General features: G+C 28.4%; 2 protein-coding genes across 8 annotated transcripts in view; one reads left to right on the top strand and one right to left on the bottom strand.

The window, feature by feature from the left end:
- The first annotated feature begins 154 nt into the window (after window positions 1-154).
- On the top strand, window positions 155-10,625 carry LOC136983377 (ATP synthase subunit C lysine N-methyltransferase). The gene is made up of 4 exons (XM_067280097.1): window positions 155-492; window positions 589-726; window positions 9,421-9,471; window positions 10,289-10,625. The coding sequence occupies exons 1-4, from the start codon at window positions 274-276 to the stop codon at window positions 10,484-10,486; spliced, it is 606 nt and encodes a 201-aa protein (XP_067136198.1). The 5' UTR covers window positions 155-273; the 3' UTR covers window positions 10,487-10,625.
- A 1,042-nt stretch (window positions 10,626-11,667) lies between these two features.
- Window positions 11,668-20,854, bottom strand: part of LOC136983340 (glutamate-gated chloride channel-like) — a 31,568-nt gene continuing 22,381 nt past the window's right edge. For all 7 annotated transcript variants that reach the window (XM_067280056.1, XM_067280038.1, XM_067280081.1 and 4 more), the window contains 5 exons: window positions 19,312-19,532; window positions 18,854-18,936; window positions 15,436-15,576; window positions 14,164-14,555; window positions 11,668-14,019 (listed from right to left, as the gene is read on the bottom strand). In XM_067280056.1, coding sequence (XP_067136157.1) covers window positions 13,681-14,019; window positions 14,164-14,555; window positions 15,436-15,576; window positions 18,854-18,936; window positions 19,312-19,532 — 1,176 coding nt within the window. In that variant the 3' untranslated portion in view covers window positions 11,668-13,680. The remainder of the gene's footprint in view (window positions 14,020-14,163; window positions 14,556-15,435; window positions 15,577-18,853; window positions 18,937-19,311; window positions 19,533-20,854) is intronic.

Raw genomic sequence — 20,854 nt, 5'->3', positions numbered from 1 at the left:
ATACTATTTAATATTATAATGTTTGTTATATTAATAAGTATAAATAGTATGAAAAGTTTTTAATTTTGATATAATTTAATTAATGTTTTTAGAAATGTTTCCCGAAAGCGTCTCCGTGTGGTAATCGAAGTAACTAATGTTTGTTTACGTTTGATGACCATGTGGCGTACATGTGCTCGACCGTAGATTTTTGTTTTTGTAAATGTTGTCGAATTTAGATATAATAATTAATCAAAGTATTTATTAAAATTAAGTATTACAATATATCTTGTGATGTCAGAGAAACGTCTGGGTGGCTTAATTATCGTTGGTTTAACTGGATTTGTGGGTTTTGGTATAACTTTAGTCTCCCTTCCGTTCTTATTTCCCGCTTTTCGTCGAGTTTGTCTCCCGTTTCTTCCTGCGACTAAAAGACAATTAGATCTCGTTTTTACTCATCTTAATGGAAGAAAAGGAAAGTTGGTTGATTTGGGAAGTGGTGATGGACGAATCGTAAGAATTAAAAAATCTAAGTTATTTGGTAATAGCTAGAACAAAATCTAAATGTGAAAATTGTTTAATCTGTTATAATATTTATGTCAATTTTAGGTAATAGAAGCAGCAAAGAGGGGATTGTTGGCTGAAGGAATAGAATTGAATCCTTGGTTAGTACTATATTCAAGAGCCAAAGCATTGACAAATGGTGTTTCGGGAAATACTAAATTTAAATGTCAAGATTTATGGAAGGTATGTCTCAAATGATGCTGTATAATATTTTTTCTCGTTATAAATTGAAAATGATTATATTATAAACATGTATTTTGGCATTTGTTACAAAAGAAAAGACATATCAATGTAGTATAACAAAAATTTATGGGTATATGATGGGTGGGCAAGCAAGAGTTCAGTGAGAGCCGCAATGTAGATTTTGCAAAATGCATGGGAGCCACAGTTCTGTACTTTTTTATTCTGTACCACAGTTCTGTACTGCAATTTTATTACACAGTATAATATAAGTGTAATACGTATAAAACAAATATTGAGTTTTTTTAATAAACATATTTTCATAAAATTGTGGAAATAAAATAGTAAAAATAAAAATAAAAAGCAGAAATTAACATTTTCAACAAGAGCTGCATTTGCCCATGTCTGCTATATGACTAGGACAGATCCAGACTGTAATCTTACAGGGGCAATACCATCTTAATACAAAGTCAAGGAAAATTGAATTGAATGAAGTTGTTTATTACATCCAAGTTGCAAAAACATAAAAGAAACAGCGAGAGACACAGTTCTTTCAGTTTGTAAATGCACTTCAAGATAAAGCAGCTTGAATGTATGGGTTTATGCCTGTATGTGATTTTTGTGCCAACGTATTATGCTATCTCTGGATATAAAGAGTGCATATGGCATTTGTATGTTGTAATCTTACAGTGGAATGAGGCATCTTGCTGGGGATTCTGAGTTTTATTCTGCTGGTCCCTGAGTCAATTAAAAGGACTTCTTAAATCTTACAACTTGACAAATGTAGGACTTATTATACATGATATGTGTTTAAAAGAACATGACAAAAATGGATTATGAATTTTTGTTTATGAATGTATTTCAAGTCTAAGTCAGCTGTTGACAATTCTTTTAAAAAACTGGTCCTGGGAGAGAGTAACAGTTGTAGATTTTATATATCAAAATGTGATCTAGAAACTATTCAATATATAAAATATTCCAGTGTTTAAAAAACTTCTTAAAACTTGTTCTGGTATTTGTGAAACTGTGCCATTAGTTGTTTTAGTAATTCGGACACAAATCATTCATTGTATTCATTCAGACATTTGGCAAATTTCATCTTTAATATTTATTTAGTTGATACTTGTTTATCATATTTGTACACGTTTCGTAGTTCATGCCCCTCTTCAGCCAACTAGAAATAGAATTTACAAGTTATAACAACACAAACCATATACATAAAGGTTGTGGTTGTTTTATTCATTTTTTTTTTATTATCATTATTTTTTTTTTAAACATATTTCTAAATTACAGATCACTGAAAGTTAAAACTGTAAAATCCCTTTCCACATTCAACTTCTTGTTATCTAAAAACATTGTCTATCTAAAAAATTTTTATACATTAATCATCACGCTTGAATTGATTTTTTATAATAATACCGTAATTTACATACCTAGTTATTTCATACAAACAGATTTCTTTTTAAATTACAGATTTTTGTAAGGTTTAAACTACTAAATCTCATTACACATTTAACATCTTTTCATCTAAAAATTCTTTACATTAATTCTTCTGTACAATCCATTTCAACAACGATTAAATTACGTACCTAGTTATTCATATTGTCATTTACATAATTATATGGTAACTAGGCCATCTTGTGGCAACATGTTGAAAATATTTTATTTTCTTCTTACACTATTTAAAAAAAATTAATTTTATAATATACTAAGCCAATTATTATTTATATTAATACTAAGGTTTTTATACATTTTTTACTTTTAATAATCTCAACACTTTCTTTGAATTTTCTATGATATGTTTCTTTTTCTTTGTTAAGTATTTGTACGTTATCTTCATCAATTTTACAATTATTCAAAATGCAATGATCGTAAAAGGCAGAGTTTATTCTATTATATTTCAGATCTGCTATGTGCTCTTTTAATCTGATTTTTAACTTCCTTTTAGTTTCACCGATGTAGTATTTATTATTGCTGCAGGCACAAGGAATTTTATATACCACATTCTTCATTTTGGTTGGTGTTTGTTGTTGTTTTTTCTCAGAGTTGAGGTGTTTTAGTCTGGTATACATTTTTTGGTATGATGGTGCTAACTTAAAGTTTATGTTCTGCATTTCATTATCAATTCATTCATATAACCCTTTGATATATGGAAAGCCAATATACTTTATATTGTTTGTTTATTTTCATATGATATTTTTAGACTATTTATTTTGAGTTCCCATTTTTTTAACAGTTGTTGTGGATAACCTGCCAAGAGAAATTTCTTTTTTAATTCAGCTAAATCTTTGGATATGTGTATTTTTTGACTTGTTCTATTCTTTATCTTAGAATGTTCCATTTTAAATATATTATATTTGACATGAAGTGGTACATTAGACTGGTATCTTATTGTTCTCTGGCCTGAACCTGGCTTTCTAAATGTTCTAAATTCTAAGCTTTGTTTTAATCTTTTTATCATAATGTCCAAATAATTAATTTCATTACTGGTTGTATCTTCTATTTCTGTTTTAAAATTTATCGCTTCTTGTATGTTATTGACTTGCTTGTTGATTTCTTCCATCTTAATTTCTGTTTCATTGTATATTATTAGAATATCATCTACATATCTTTTATAAAATTTTACACCTTATATATTGCTAATTTTATTATCGATATTTGTCATTATTAGTTCAGCCAATTTCGGTCTTATTACTGATCCCATGCTTATTCCACTTGTCTGTGTTTAAAGTCTATTACTGGTCGAACTTTCTCTCCTATCTTATTAGTTTTTAGTTGTATATTTAATTTAGGCATATGATCATTTCCTTCATTTAAAATAAACCATTTTTCATTTTTATTAATTTCCCCTAGTTTTTCTAACTTTGTAATCTGTTTTTTAAGTTCTAAATATATAACTTCAATAGGGTTTATAGGGAGTTTTTTGAATTTTGTGTTATTTATTATCTTATGCTTTTTATTTCTAACCCATTTTTGGAACTATTACAATTTGTTTAGATTTGTCAGCTTTTATGATTTCTATTTCGTTTTCCTTTAAAAAATTATGTAATTTTTTAATTTGATTTGTATACTGAAAGTAGTTCCTGTCTCTAAGTATCGATTTTCTCTCTTCTTTGGTTACATATTTTTAAATATTATTACTTAATTTTATTTTCGTAATACTTGAATCTATAGCAGAAAGGTTATTACATATTTTGTCCAAATTCGGTAGTATATTTAAAACATCCCATTTATTCGGACTGTTAAAGTCTGGTCCTTTATTTAATATTTCTTTAATGTTTGTTGGGACATCAATTCCAGTTTTATTCAAATTAAGGTTCTCCTCCCATTCGGTTATTTCTTCAATGGTAGGATACTGAGTGTTTCCCACTTGAATTTCACAAGGGATTCAGTACGATGCATGCGGTGTGAGGGCAGGCATTGTCATGAAGAAGGACGACACCTTACGAAAGCTGACTAGGCTGCTTGGACCTGATGGAAGCTCACAGAGATTTTAAAGTTTTTATGTACCAAGCAGCATTTATGGTGGTTTCACAGGCAGTAATCTCCATTAGCAATGAGCCTTTTCTGTCAAAGAAGAATGTCAACATCACCTTGCTTGTTGTTGTCTGCATTCCCTTTGATTTTTTAGGCACTGGAGATGACATGTGCTTCCACTGGGTGCTCTGTCTTTTGTTTTCTGACTGGAAATGAAAGCACCATGTTTCGTCTCCTGTAATTGATTCTCTCTATGAAATGATTACCTTAATTGTGGTACTGCAGCAAATGTTCCAATGACAGACCCATGCAAAGGTCTTTTTTCACAGACGTCAAATTGTGCGGCACCTTCTGAGGTTAAAAAAATGCACTACTGTTTGCTGCTCAATTGTTGACGCATCCATGCTTGAAAGTTGGACAGAGTAGCTGCCTGATGTGCTAAACGAATGCAGCTTGTTTGTAAGTTCACATGACAGCAGTGTCACATGACATTGCAGCGTGAGCCTACAGTGTTTCCACCTACATTTCAAATGGAGAATGATTTGCTACATACACTCCACGCTTTGATATAGCCATTGGTTGGGTTTCATTTGAATGACCCTCATATTTAGATTTGTGTTTTAATATTAAAAATTGTTATGAAAAATTCAAGTTGTAATCCATGACTTCTCATATCATACAACTTTGTGATGAAGCATATTAGTCAACTAAGTTAAAATAAATTTCTTGCAAAGCAAGTCAAAACAGTTCACTAAGCAACATGTTGTATCACTGCTCACAAAAGCAGTGAATTTTTAATGAGATGTTCAAAAATTAATGTTTGAATGCTTCATTTAGTAATGAGTCTTGAGGAAGTGGTGGACACTGAAGACAGAGCACAGCTACAGAAGTGCTTGGTTCTGATTGTTTTGTATGTGTAAAGTTCTTCAAATCCATTTCATATTGAGAAGTCAGAGTAGAATAGTTGGTTAGATAAAGAAAGTTTCTACTATATAGGTTCTATGATTAGATCAGATAAAGAATATTATGCTTCAATTAAGCATAATATTCAATTTAAGGAACAGACAAAAATCTAATGGCAGAAAGTTTTGAATATACAGTTAATGAACTCTACTAGCATGTTTTAAGTATTGCCATTGTTGTTTTATATAATGTTGGACTGCATTATAATTAAGAATCATTAACTTAAAGTCCATTTATTTATGATAAATTATATTTTAAATGTTTCACATTGGATAAAGAAGCTTTATTAAAGTAAAATTTGAAATAATCGCAGCGGTAGAGCTCACATTTTTATTCGTAAAGTATTGAAGCCATCCATTATATATTTTTACAAAGTAATTGATAACTAATTTTAATACATAATTCTATGTTGAATAATTACATAGAATATATTGATAATTTTATCATGGCTTTTATTAGAATTATGTAATTTATTTTCAATTCTAGGAATAATTTTCCACCAGTTATTAGAATTTAGATAAAATTATTTTAAGTATGAATTTAAATTGTTTGAACTGTAAACTATAATAAAATACTATATGTATACAATTGCTATATTCAGCAATTTCTTATAATTAAAACTGTTAATCTTAATCAATCTTTAATCTTTTATATCTAAATATTATAGATACCACTACTGTAACCATAAGACATTAGATATAATTGTTTCCATTATAAAATTTAAAGAAATGCTACAAAATACTCTATTCATGAATATAAAATGGTAAAATAATTTTTGAAAAATTTTATTTCCTTACATATTACACTCTCCATTCCTTATTTTGGTTTTACAAAATAAAATCATAAAATTAATTAAGAAACATTGGAAGCTTATTGAATTAGTTTTAATACATTTCTATATAAATATTTTTGCTAATATTTATTTGAAATTCAATGTCATTATTGGGCTGCAATTTGAAAAAACTGTAGACCTATAAATTTCCACTGTTATCTGTCTGTTGTCTGTCCTTCCTTAATCTTGAGAGCAGTTTTAGATAGATGAAAGTCAAGACCAAATATGGGAGGCTTAGGGGCAGGAGGCCCCGATTAACTATATACAAACTTCCAGTCTAGATCAGAAGTCACATGATTTTAATTCAAACATTTTTCCCAGAACAGAGTTACATACATAACTGGCATGACTCTGTTATTATCAAGAAAAGTATGATGTACAGGAGACACTACTAATTTTGATGAAGAGCGTATACAGGGGGGTGCAAAAGTAGGTATGTTTGGTAGGTCCTTGTATGATTTTACAGAGAGAAAATAGGAAGAAAAAACATTTATTTTTATGTACAAATTAAATCACAAATAAGGAATACAAACTAATAAAAGATAATAAAAATAATAATAATGAACACCAAACATTTGTATTTCATTAGATTCTCAACTGTATACCTATTTTTGCACTCCCTGTGTATACAATTAAATTAAATAAATTAAAAATTGAAACTCAGCATTGTGATGATGTCACAATAATTTTTGCTCATTTTGTCTATATTCAATATAATGCTAATTATCTAAATCGATGCAATTCAGTGTTTGGTAGTATTGATGGGAGAAGGCAATGCAACACATAGGCAATCTGTCAATGGGGTACTTCCCAGGAGGACTTTCTATGAAAAACAACTCTATTTAAACATGTGAAGAAAACCCAAAAAACTCCATGTGGCCAGTCTATTGTCAGGCACAAACCTGTAACAACTACCAGTGTTTAGTGGTTTTATCTGCTTGGCCACTGGTGGACAGAGTTTAGTATTTGACTTACACCATCTCTGGTTCAGTCCACACAATCATTATTCCTACTTGTTTCAGTCTATTCTCAATTGTTATTATTGTCATATGTCAGTGTTTAGGTTTGTGTTCTGTTTGATTTTCAAGCATAATACATTTTTTATTCATGCTAAAATATTTGAGGCAAGTAAATGCAAAGAGAAAATAATTAATTTATTGAAAAAAGGAAAACCCAGAGAAGATGATCACAAAAAGTAATATTAATTATTATTTTTATACTATAATAATGTTTTTCATGGATATTTTTTTAAATAAAGTTATTCAAATTCTTGATTATCTTTGTCACAAATGATTTCAGATACTAATAAAACTCCTCTAAAAACACCGGACTATAAGCATATCTTCCATTCCAAACCTAATAACCAGTGCAAAACAATTATATTTCTGGCTAATGTTTTCGGTCCCTCCACTGAGACCTTCCTCAAGCCTATATTTCTTCTTACACGATCTTTTCAAAACGATTTTCGAACAATCGAACCTTTAAAATTTTCCGTTATGCACGTGCCACCTTGAATATAATTGAAATATAATTGTTTTGCACCGGTTATTAGGTTTGGAATGGAAGATTTCAGATAATTGGTATTATACTATAGTCATAAATAATATATTTGATCTATTTTTTTTAATTATTTTTAGTTTGTTTAAATATGTAAAACATTTTAAATTCTGGTGTGGAAAGACAGATATAGTGGCCTTGTGCGTATTTTAAGAGCTAGTTATGTTTGCACGAAGCCACCACATCTGCTCCTTCCATGCTATGAATTTTTAATTCTGAATGAAAAAGATTGAGGTATTCATTCATGTAACCTGTATAAAAATATGAGATTAAACATTATTATTATCTATTGTATAATTTCACCATTTAAGTGGTAATGCTAAATAATGAGTAAATACCATTCCAATTATTGTAGTATTATAAGTTTTATTATTATAAATTTGGAAAAAATTACAATTATGATAGAAAAATTTATAAGATCTAATTCAGAAGATGTAAAACATAACTGAATATGATCTATTTAAACTTAATTCTCACATCATCATGAATAAAAAGTATCAATATAACATATAACAACTTAAATTCATTCTATCTATATTTCTTGTATGAGAAATGTATATAGAAAAATACATTACGTTATAGTACTTCAGAGATTATTTACAATTTACAAGAAAGTGATAATGAAATTACCAAAATTTGATGAGTGATTGAAGACCCAAAGAAGTTTATATTTCAGAATACATTGAAATTCATCACTTCAGTACAGAATTATAATTACCATAATTAATATTTCCTATCTGAGATCAAAATTATAATTTTAAATTATTTAATGTCAAATAATCAAATGTTGCCAGGTTTATTACAAGCTATTTATTGATTAAAAAGTTGATTTTTAGCCTGTAAGGAATTTAGCAATTTTTGATTAGTTGATTTAGAGTCAGTTCCAGGTTGTTAAGTTGCATAATTAAATTTATATAAAAATAATTACATAATTCCTGGAATTATATGCAAAAATTGATTTGATATGAATATACAGGATGTTTACTTTGAAACTCACTGGTTTTGTGGATTAATTTTCAGAAAATAATTGGGAACTGTAGACAATGTTAATGAAAATTCCATCTGAAAAGTTATTTACTGCATTAAATCAGAACATTTTCACATGTGCTCCTCTTGTGGCACACATGATATTCAGTTTGTATTTGATTTTGGCCCATGTCTAAACCAGCATGTTAAGAGTCACACTATTAATGGCATCCATGATTCTTGTAGGCAGGGCTCTCATATCTGACATTTTTGTAGCATACATAGAATCCTTGACATACCCACAAAGAAAAAACTTTAAAGAGATGATGTTGGATGGGGCCTCGTTAACCAATCCAATGATATAGTCTGTGTGTCGCAATGACAACCCTTTCAAGCATACACGTGTGAAACATGAAACTTGGAGTATTGATCAACATTTTCTGACACATTTTGTTCACATGCCTGAATAAATGGATTTTACAGAATACTTTATAATACTAGGAGGTTTGAAAGAAACACCCTGTATATTAATTGAAGGACTTAAAAGGAAGAAGGAAGTAACTAGCAAATTATGATGTGAAATTTAAGTTCAAAGTTTTTTTATATGTTTACATCTGCATCAGATACTGCCTTCTTCCACCATCAAATTTCAGATTGGCTGAAGATAACCTCTTTATTTGTTTGCCATGGAAAGATAGTGGTATGAAGAAGGGGGTAAATACCTAACTCAAATTTCATGAAAATGTCAGTTAACTCCTGCTTCCCCTAAGCCTTTCAATTGAATTTTAATGTTTATTAAATTAATATAGATAAAACTACTGTATTAGTTTATGGAAGGAAAAGAAAAATGCATTACATATTTCTATAATTATATTAATCTAGGATATTTTATTGTTTTTCAGGTTAATCTAAGTCCTTACAACAACATAGTAATATTTGGTGTTGATTCTATGGTGAGTCGTCATATAATTTTTTACTTTTATATTTGACAAATCAAATGAAATATAAAATTATCAAATTTATCGTATAATAATCAACAACTGTCATTTGGATAACTGTAATTATTATAATAAATGTCTCCTTTTAGTAACTTTAAAACACTGTGTTTTAAAAATTCAAAAATTTTTATATTAATTTTGAAATAAATCAAATTAAGATTAATTATTCGTTTAAGAATTATTAATCTTAATAAAGATTATAATTTTATAATTTGCAAAAAATGTCTTTAAGAAGTATTAAATTTTTGTAAGAAATAAAAAATTTTGTTTAAGTGAATCATCTGTAATTGTAAAAAATGCATTGGTGTTATTATCCTGATATATTTTGACATATTTTCTCAAATTTATAAAATATTCATTAATTATACTGTTGATATAATAATAAAAAAAAGTTTTAATTCTTAGCAATTTTTTAAAAAAAATGAAAAATTTTTCTTTTTAATTTAGTTAAATGTTACTAAAGTCTGTTTACTGAATTTGCAAAACTAAATTCATTCTGTACATAATTTATTCTGTTGTAAAGCTTTTATTTCTTTGCATATCTAAATATTAAAAAAATGTATTTATATAAAAATAATTTTTTTGTTACTTATTCGAAAAGGAAGTTTTTTTCAATTTAACTTTTCTATTCAAACTGAAATTGCAATAAATACAAGGTCTCGATAGTGTAAAAAATTTATTTTCCTAGATTTCAATTCCCTTTATTTGTATAATCTATGTTTAATATTTGTATCTATATTCGTGTAATTCTCATTTTAATTTTTTATACAAGATGGCACAACTGGAAGAAAAATTGGCCACGGAACTCGTCGACGGTTCGTGGGTAATTGCGTGCCGTTTTCCCCTTCCGTCTTGGAAACCCGTCTCTATCACCGAAGCGGGAGTCGATTCGGTTTGGGTTTACGAAAGAGGAATTTCGGATGCTAGATCTACTAATAGTCAGAGAAACGTAGACAATAAATCTCAATAAATTACTATGTTAGAAGTTTTGTAAGAAGAAATGTAACTATATTACATTGAAAATTTAGAAAATATTGTTACTAAAAATTTTCTAGTTTATTTATCTGAAGAATGAATTATTCATAATGTATTTACATATTGTTGTTAGATTATGTAAATAATTTTGAACAATAATTTATCAAATACATAAAATAATATATATTTTTCTTTTTTAACGTTTTGGATTTGAATGATTTATTTCCTGAACATTTCTTTTGTTTTTTGTTACTAATACAGATCTATTTATCATATTTCTTTAATATGTATTAGCAAAATTCCATATATATATATATATATATTTTTCTAAGATTGTCATCAGCAATTTTATTTTTTAGTTTTCATATAATAAATATAAAACAAAGTGAACAAATAGCTCAATATTGAAATAATTTGTTAACATTCAGTTAAATTAGTCAAATTATAAAAGAAATTTATAAACTTGTACTTTATATATAACTTAAATTTATAGATATCCTGTATCTAAGAAATACACAATTTTATGGCAAATAATTATCTGTATTTTTAATTTTATAGTTTTTGTTGTTTAAGATAAAAAATATATAAAGAAGATTCTTTAGACATTCTGAAACTTGACTTTTAAATTTAAACAGAATTGTATTCTTGGAAGATTTCAAAAAGAAAATTTCTGATCAAATTCTTTATCTCTTTCTTTCTTTCCAAAAAAAAAGGTCAAGAACAAAAGTCTTAAAGTATCAAGTCTTATCTTATTTTAAAGATATCTGTGTTTTTTGAATTGAAGTATATCATTAAGGGAAGGAAATGACATTGATGGAGAATCTATATATGTGCTCTATATATACCAAAGGATCTTCCTCTGGCTTTACATTTTCTAAGTGACGATTATCTATCCATTTCTTTAAATTTACTTTATATAACTTAAACTTAGATGTGGCATTGTTATGTAAAGTTTAAAACAGGAGAAAGTGAGAAGTGTACAAAACAAATAAATACAAATTTTGAAAATTTTCTATATAAAAATTTAAAATAAGCCATTACATCAACATTATTACATAGAACATTCTGTCAATAACATATTGTTTGGTAACAGCATGAAAATAACAATTAGGAAATTTTATTTTTTAATTATATATATTTTTAATTATGATCAGAATTTTCAAAAGGTTAAACTGATTTAATAATAAGCAGAAATTTTTTATTTTTACTTTAAAATCTCACTGTACACAGTAACTCAGGAAGGAGTTCAGATAGCAGCAGTTAGCAATGGCCAGTCAAATTGGATGTTTGTGAGACAAAGATGGAAGGATTAACAACCAAGAAATAGAAAGTACAGGCACTCAAGCATTAGGAAAAATTGATGAGAATTTGCACTACACTGCATAAAAATATATGTACAGTTGTCTGTGTCATTCTCTCATATCATTTGTAGTTATTTTTACAATATATATATATCTTTGTTCAATTAGCAATGTTTGCTATTATATCATTCCTCATAAATCTCAAACAACAGTTTTCAACTTTACACTTAACATGAACCATTTTTTGAAAACCACTCGAGATCAATATATTTTATAATATATATATATGTGTGTGTGTGTGTTTTTTAAATATATATTTACATAAGATAATTATCATCTTTATAATATGATGTAACATGATTAGTGCAATGTGTCTGTACATCATGCACATCCCCACAGTTTTTAAAGATCACAATAGAACAGGCAACATGTGGTGCAATCTGCAAAATTAGCTTATTGCATCTTGTTATTGAACGTTTCTCAAGAAATAATTTGTTTTTTTATATTTTAAGGATGTTATGAAAGGAAAAAATTCTGTCAAATTGTTAAACAGACAAAGAAATTATACAAGAAGCTAAATTTGCAAAGTTGGTGAATTTTTTCATATTTTTTTTTTTTTTTTAAGACTATAAAAACAAATATCTACAAAGTTTGCATATATAAAAGTATCATCTGTGTATTTAGTATCCTTTTATGTGTAAATTTTTTCTTAGGTTGTAAATCCGAGCGGTGGAAACGCTTAATTAGCGTGTAATGTATATATGTGTGATTTCACTAACTCGTATCAAAAAAGTTTGAATGGTTCGTTCCCTTAGAGCAAGAGCGAAAGAATTAAGACAGAATAAAATTTTGGAGAAGAGTAATAGTTTGGAAAAGATGAAGTATAAGAGCCTTTTTTTTTAAATCGTAGCATTGTGATTTAATCATTCTGTTGGATTGACACTAGAGGTGTCACGCTTACTGTCATGCGGCTAGTGTCGACGTACTGAATCTATATTTTATATATATATTTTAATTTTTTTTTCGTTATTAGTGCTTTTCTTGAATCGATAACTACTGAAACTAATACTATTATTGTGAACTGTTCAATCCAACACAAATTTCATCAAACACTGTCTTCTTCACGTATTCTACTTTTTGTAGATTTATTTTGTGCAGTTATAAACGAGTACATTTTTTTTTTTTTTTTAATATCAGGAAAAACGAATTTTCCTCGAAGGCAATGAAATGCACAGATGATGGCGAAACGAAGCATCGACTACGGCTCGTTGCAAATAATAGATTTTCTTTCAGAGCCACGATAGTCCTTGTTCCCTTTTAGCGTTTTAGTATTAGTGAATGTATGTGATGAACAATGGGTGGTAAATATCATGAACCTATCTAATGTGATTCAGTTGGTTACTATGCAATGGATCGTTTTTTTAAATGCTTTAGCATTGTCTACTTGTTAGGGATGAGCTTTATAAGCAAAATTTTGTAACGTTTTATCTTCTAAACGTGTCGCGCATAAGCAATGGACGATAATTGATGTATCTACCAATCTATCAGATGGCATCGGTTTTAAACATCACAAGTCATTTGATGCACATCTGAAAAACTGACGAACTTCTTTTATGTAAGCAGAATAACGAAAATAAACCGAAAAGCCTCGCTTGTGTCCCTGAGACATTCTACTTTCAGCCACAAGAATGTTTCGGAGCGGAGGAATATATCTACTGTAATGATGGGCTTAAAGCTGACATACAGTCGATGGCAATGGATTCAGAAGTAGAGCGGGCACTTTTCTAACGTCATTCATACTCGTATATACGTGATAGTGTCGTGGCACCCGCCTGAAGGCCACTAAATTTCACATTTCTGGTCCGTTGTGTTCGTATTTGCTGTTTCTTTACATTGGTGAGACAAATCCACTCAGTTTCCAGTTTTCCTCTTGGTTAGGTTTAATCAGGGCAAAAGTTAGGAAGAAGGCAAATGTAAATATACCGAACAAAGCTGGAAAGACCATCTTGGACACATTGTCAATAGTCTTCGCAATTCTTGGTCTCGTGGGTGGCTCTTGCGGGGCAAACAACTGGGGCCTCCTCAGCCAAGCAAACACGGATGCGGCTGCCCTAGCCTTGTCCGTTTGAAGTCGGTGATTTAAATGGTTATCAAATGGCGGAAATTCTTGCGCCACTGCTGTTCCGTCGTGACCGGTAGTGTCTGTCGCCGACTTCCTGCCGTTACCCTAGGAAAAAAAATAAAATAATGTCAAACAAAACCGCTATAATTGGTAGACGTCTGGTACAGATACTAACATTATCTATTCAGACATAAACGCGTTTATTTCTTTAATTCATTAAAATATTAAGAAATGATTCTATACATTTACCTGTGATAAAGCAGACTGAGGCCGGAGAGGTTCCGCCGCTGGAGCAGAGGGTGATGGACGTGTGATGTGGGGTAATTTTCGATAAAGATAATTTACAATAATAAATTCTAACATAGAAGCGTAGATAAAGAACATGCATACACCATCCCAGAGATTCATCGCTGTTAAATTGGACACAACAGGTAACGTAGAACGAAAACTGTTTGTGGTAGTACAAAAGTTCAACATGGTAGTAACACCTATCATAACACGGGCAGGCACTGCATTGATGTCTAACCAGAAACTGATAAAGGAACTCGTAACTAACACCATCCCAGGGACGAAGACAGTGCTAACGTAGAAAGATTTATCGCGAGTGAAAACTAATAAAACTCGGAGGCAACTAAAATTACCTGAAATACATAATTCCGAATTAAATTATTAAAAATAAATTTTTTCTATAATCATTATTAATTAAATGCGAAATTTAATTAATTTATTAGCTTAAATCAATATGTTATTAATAACAATTTATTGCTTTATAAAATATTGCTAAAGATTCAGTAATTTCTGCAAAAAATACAACATACATAAATGCTACTCAAGAATCTAGTTTATTATTATTCAAGAAGCTATGTTTTATTAACTGTAAAGTGTTTTAAGGATATCTTTAGCGATAAAAAAAACCGTAAGAATTATAAACATTTTACAATAAAAGAATTTGTAAATTGGTTCAATATATTACACTTAATAAGTTGTTATTAAATTAATATATTCTTGTTAATAATTTTCTTCAAGAAAATTTCTCAATAGTTCCAAGTGCTAGTCGCGATCCATCAATTTCACTTTTTAAATAACGAAAGTCTTCATACTGACTATACATTTTTAATGCTTCGTTACCTTCCACATATAGTACATAATCAATAGTAATTACATTCCATTTCTATTAATGGTTATCGAAAAAGAAATAACCAAATCATTCCAATTATCCATTATGATTTTTCTATAAAAGTCGGACTCGTTTCCATAAAAGTTAATAAAACATAGCTTCATAAATCTTGCCATATTTTAATACAAATCTGACTTAGTGATGTCGTATATTGTTATATTATTATTAATTTAATTTGGGATTTAGTTACATCGTTTCGATTTTATATATATTGGTCTATACACGTATATACTGTATATTTGCTTAAATATTGATGTATTCTTACACCAGAAATCAGCAAGAAACAAAATGCAGTTGAATTAATAATAACTACATAATAATACTCATACAAATTTTACACTTACCACGCCATGTATGTTTTTCATCACATAAACCTGTACTATTCTGCACCAGGTAAGCATTATGCCGACGAAGCGAAGTCGCACTTTGGACAGCACTTTCATTTGCAGCCCACTTCAGTTCTAATTCCGATTGTTCGTGAGACACTAGAAATAGATATGAATTAATAATCCGCTCTCTATGTATGTACGTGTTATGTTATTCTTTACAGGAAAATAAATTCAAGAACTTGTAAAATAATTCGTATTTATAATAATATAGCCTGCATTCCCAATTATAAAATGTACGTAATAGAAAAATGAAGATTTTCCTTGCGAAGAATCTTTTATTTTCTAAAACTCTTTGCATAATAATGTTATATGTATGATGGGAAGAGAGGAGAATATTTCGAAAAAAAATTCTGATAGTTTCTTAATTAACTTTTTCCACGCAAGAAACTAATTTCACTTTCGCATGTTTCTATAAATAAATGATAGGGACAAAAAAGATATACGAGGTTATATTTTAACGTATATATTTATGTATCTAATGGAAAGCAATAAATTTATTAACTTTGTAAAGAAAAAAAAATTGTTTTAAATCTTCTTTAAATACATTTTGGATCAAAATCAAAATAATTAAATTCAAATGAAAATATATTGTATTTCTCTACTATGACACATACAAATTTATGTTGCTATAAATTTTATCTAAATCATTCTATAATTATCGTTCTTGAGGGCATTACAAAATATGAAAAGGGTCAAAATTAAATATTTAATATTAAAGAAATACAAAGAAAAAAAAACATAAAAAGTTCTTGTATATCATTTCAATAGTAAGTATCTTGATTTAAGAATTTTCAGAGAATCGTACATAGAAAATTAACCTGACAGTAATTATTAAGAAAAAAATCGTTTATTAGTATTTAAAATCTACGAAAAAAGTTTAATCCATACTTATAAAAATCGAAATATACTGTAATTTAATACGATATTAAGTAGATTTCAGTTAGAATAACCTTCACTACGTTTTTACTAAGATAGACTATATTTGAAATTAACTAAAGCTGTACTTATCCAGTTTAATACAACTATTGTTTTCGTAATACAAAGTTGCTGAAAAAATAAAGAAGCATCAACATAAAACTTTCGTTTGAGTTTTCCTAAATGAGCGATTTGAGAAAGTTCAAACGACAATAGGAAAAGTACAGTACTAAATTTTAGCGGTCTTTTTATTTAGTAACGAAACGTTGTGGATATATTAATTTTTTTCTCTCTCTACATAAGAATCTAATAAATCTAAATATTTTTATTGTTTTTAGTTAAACTTGAAAACACAATTGAAAAATCATTACATGGTTATGACAAAATTATTAATCTTCAGGATTAACTTTGTCATAAATAATGTCACAAATCTTACAATACGGAAAATCCAAATGAAATAATGCATTTTTACATTTTATGCTCATTTTCGAATCTGAATAACCTTTCCTTGGTTTGTATCCTCTTTTCTATTAATAATCACTCTATAGCAACGGTTCCCAACCTTTTTTTGACCAGGGACCACTTTGATTTCATTGTTGTTAGCAGAGACCACAAGGTTTAAGAAAAATAAATTGTGTCAATCTAAAAATAAACTTTAATCAAAACTTTTAACATAAGTAATCGTTAAACTCAAGGGTACAGTAGAACCCCTCTAATCCGTCACCATTGGGACTGGGGTATGGTCGGAACGCAAAAAAGATCGGATTATCAGAAAAAAGTAAAATAAACAATCTTTCAACTCAAGAATGACTGTATTGTTCTCTACAGTAAAAACATTGCAATGAATCGCACAAAAGCTGTTATTATTAATGAAAAAGAGCAATACTGTATGTATTTACTACATACTGTACACTGTAACGAACACAGAAGAACGCGACGGGCGGTGAGTCACCGACGAGTCGAGACAAGTTTCTGGACTCCGACCACGGTCGGATTAACCGGAGTGACGGACTAGAGGGGTTCTACTGCGACATGCTTTAACAGTACTATTATAACAGAAAACATAACATTTTTAGTAAAAATTAAATTCAGTTTGTATCAATGTGGGAATAATAATTTAAAATAAATAAAAGTTTTAAATCTTTCGCGGACCATATTTTATCTCTTGCGGACCACTGGTTGGAAACCGCTGCTATAGTGTCTCTGTAGATTCTATGGTTACTTTTATCTCAATGTAGCTTGTATTTAATAATTAAATTTAAGTAAATTTATGCTTAAATATCATTTTTTTCTAATTCATATCGCCTTTAATTTTTCTTCAAATGATAATAATTTAGTTTCAGAACAGATTAATTTCAAATATCCACAAAGAAGAATTCATACATTTATTATTTTTTATTGATAGCTGTAAATAATTTAAGTATTGATTTTATTATTTAAATAAAATTTTAGAATATATATATATATATAAATCTTTATAAAATTACAATATGGATATAACAGGCGCGGTAATTTTAAGATATGTTTTTAATGAAAATCTACCTTATAAAATATAAAATTAATTTACAGTTATTTTTCATTTAGTGAACTGAAATATTTAAACTCGTTTTCTTTAAAAATTTTCTTTTAAGGTTATAAATCAAAAATAGCTCTGAATAATAAAATATTAATGAAATAACATCTCTACATTTATTTTTTTTTTTTTAAAGAATTGGTGCTAAATCCAAATGTAGGTCAGCTATTAATGGCTAATAATATTTTTTCTTTGAGATTTCTAGTTATCAATTTATCAATCTCAACAAAGAATATAATATAAGCTATATATTTCTACCTAAATACAAGATCTCCAACTGAAAAAGATTTTTTTTTTTAAATCGAGCGATAAACAAATCGTATAAATCTTTGGTCACTTTTCAGTTGTTACATTAGCTTATTTTATTGAAGTACTTTTATATAACTATACAGTACTTTACTTACTGTACAGTACATAAATCAACTGACAATCATTTCTTAAAAAGTTGAAATGAGGTTCAGCATCAAAAGCAGATTTTCACGCTGGTAGGTCACCTTTGTAGTAATACAATCAGATTATCTTTCTAGTCAGAAAATCCTTAAAATTTATTCAGCACATTCTATTCCATCCATGATTTATCTTAACAATACTTCTTATATACTTTGACGTTTCACATGGTCATATTTCTTTACATAACCTTCCCCAAGAACTAATTAAATATATAATATATCACAATGTGTCACTATTCACGAATCACGTTTAAACATTTACTTTTTAAATATATTTTTTGTACTTTTGAGAAACGAGAGATATATTGCTACATTCCTTTACAAAAAATAATAAAATACTAAATTAAAATATTAAATTAAACTTCCACTCACTGAATATGTATTCTATATTTATTATTTTATGGTTTTAATATCAATAATTTAAAAAAAAACTCACCGCTTTCAATCGCAAAGGGACACTTGAGATTGTCAAATGGAAATATATGCAAATTACCCTGACAGTTAAGTATCATGCTTCGTCTGAAATTATAAATGTTTATTATATCAAAAATATTTCAAAGAATACCAACTTGCATAAATATGACGAATATATTTCACAACTATTATACAATCAAATCGCTTTTTTTTTGCCATTACACATTAGAAGAGACAAAGACATACGAGATCAAGTCCACATTAAATAAATTAAATACGATTAGGTCTTAATCTATAAATAATAATAGTAATAATAATAATCCATTTGTCATCTAATGTTATCCCAATTTATTGGAGTTAACCGTAAATCACATGACTTTCAATAACATTTCAGTCTTTCTCTGTCATGATTTCGTTGTGTAATCGCTACCAGAACTTTACCTCTAACTATTACTAAATGTTTTGTGTAGTCTCTACCACCTCATGGAATACTGGACTTTGCCATCCGGATATATCCTCAAGCCTATATCCAGGGGAATAAGAGGATGTTTGAACTCTCCATGTTTGATGAAGTACGTGTCAGGCAGCCAGATCACTTTTGTATGCTCCATACCGTTCAGGTAACGGTGCTCCCCTCCATCGTCGAATTTTAATCTAGGATCTCTCCAGTACTGATGCATCAGAAATTCAACTTCGTATTTCTATAAAATAAAATGCGTATATTGAGTAATATATAAACAGAAACACTGAATACCCATTATATCGATAAAATTCATGTTCTACAGGAATTAATTTTGTAATATTCAAAGTCAACAGTAGAATAACAAACTAGTAGCTTTATGATTTGATGAAATGCTAAGATAATATGTAAATTTATTGAAAATTACCCACGCCAATAACTCTCTCTCTCTTATTGTTACGATCCTCTTCAATGAATTAATTTATACCTTTTGAATCGCCTTTGAAAGTAAAGTTAGTGTGAGAAAGACAAAAATTTAAAAAAAATTAAAAATTAATAAAAATACAGCACTATTTGTTGAAACAAATGTAAACGCTAGATCTAAATTATAAAGATAAATTCTTATTAGTATAGAATAACAAAAATGAATCAAAGGGTATTTATATTCTACCTATCAATATGAACATATTGACAGATAGAATATAAATAATTTTAAAATATAAATCTTTCAATAAAAATTCTAATAAAATAGCAAAAAATGAGATAAAAATATCTAAAAACTTATCAAAAAACGTTCAAGAAGAATAATCTGTGGGTCTTGACGTTAGATTCAATTCTAATAGCTATTACTCCCCAAAGTAATTTTAAACTTGTCGTTACAAAACACGTGTTAAATCGAATAATCATGAATAATACATTCAATCATTCTAATATCTAAATGGTATACGGTATTCGCCAACTTAAATTTGCAATATATTTCATCTACTCAATTGTCGAACGAACGAAATCATATACATTCTCACTATAAAAGGAATTACGTTTCTTAAAATATCAACCAGAAGATAAAAATATTTCAATTTTGTTGAAATTGGGGAAGCTGTTACCAAGATTTTATTGATAGAGTTATTCGTAATAACTGTGTAGTACTTGTAGTCCGCGTGCTATCGTGAAATCAAATAGATATTAGTCATTTTAAATGGCCATCAGTGAAAACTTGAGAAACTTCTGTTTTTAGAAAGCATTGATGATTAATTACAATAGTAAATAAATAGGCTGTGATTTTGCTTTAATTTAGTTTTTTCATAATACAAATCATAAAATTTAAAAAAAAATAAATTCCTGGGAAATGTTACCGAAAAGTCATGGTCACTAATTCTTGTCAATATTCTTCGTTAAACATGAATGACCTTTAACCGAATATAAATATCAAGGGAATATAATTTTCATGCAGGTCTGTGCATTATCTAACATTATCACACCTGTCACGAACTTGCTGAAAGCGACATTTACCGATTGTCGAGGCTTTCTCGATTTATCAATTCAGTTGCTCGTCTCGAATTTTTT

This window comes from Centruroides vittatus, unplaced genomic scaffold (assembly GCF_030686945.1).
Source record: "Centruroides vittatus isolate TY-2023 unplaced genomic scaffold, ASM3068694v2 contig_12, whole genome shotgun sequence".
NCBI classification, from domain to species: Eukaryota; Metazoa; Arthropoda; class Arachnida; order Scorpiones; family Buthidae; genus Centruroides; species Centruroides vittatus.
Note: the sequence above shows the minus strand (reverse complement) of the source record. Positions and strands in the feature narration are given on the sequence as shown.

Bases quoted from the DNA above. Each gene is read 5' to 3' on its own strand.
- LOC136983377 (XM_067280097.1), top strand. From the start codon at position 274: ATGTCAGAGAAACGTCTGGGTGGCTTAATTATCGTTGGTTTAACTGGA. The intron at 493-588 runs GTAAGAATTAAA...TGTCAATTTTAG, and splicing joins GAAGTGGTGATGGACGAATC to GTAATAGAAGCAGCAAAGAG. The intron at 727-9,420 runs GTATGTCTCAAA...ATTGTTTTTCAG, and splicing joins AATGTCAAGATTTATGGAAG to GTTAATCTAAGTCCTTACAA.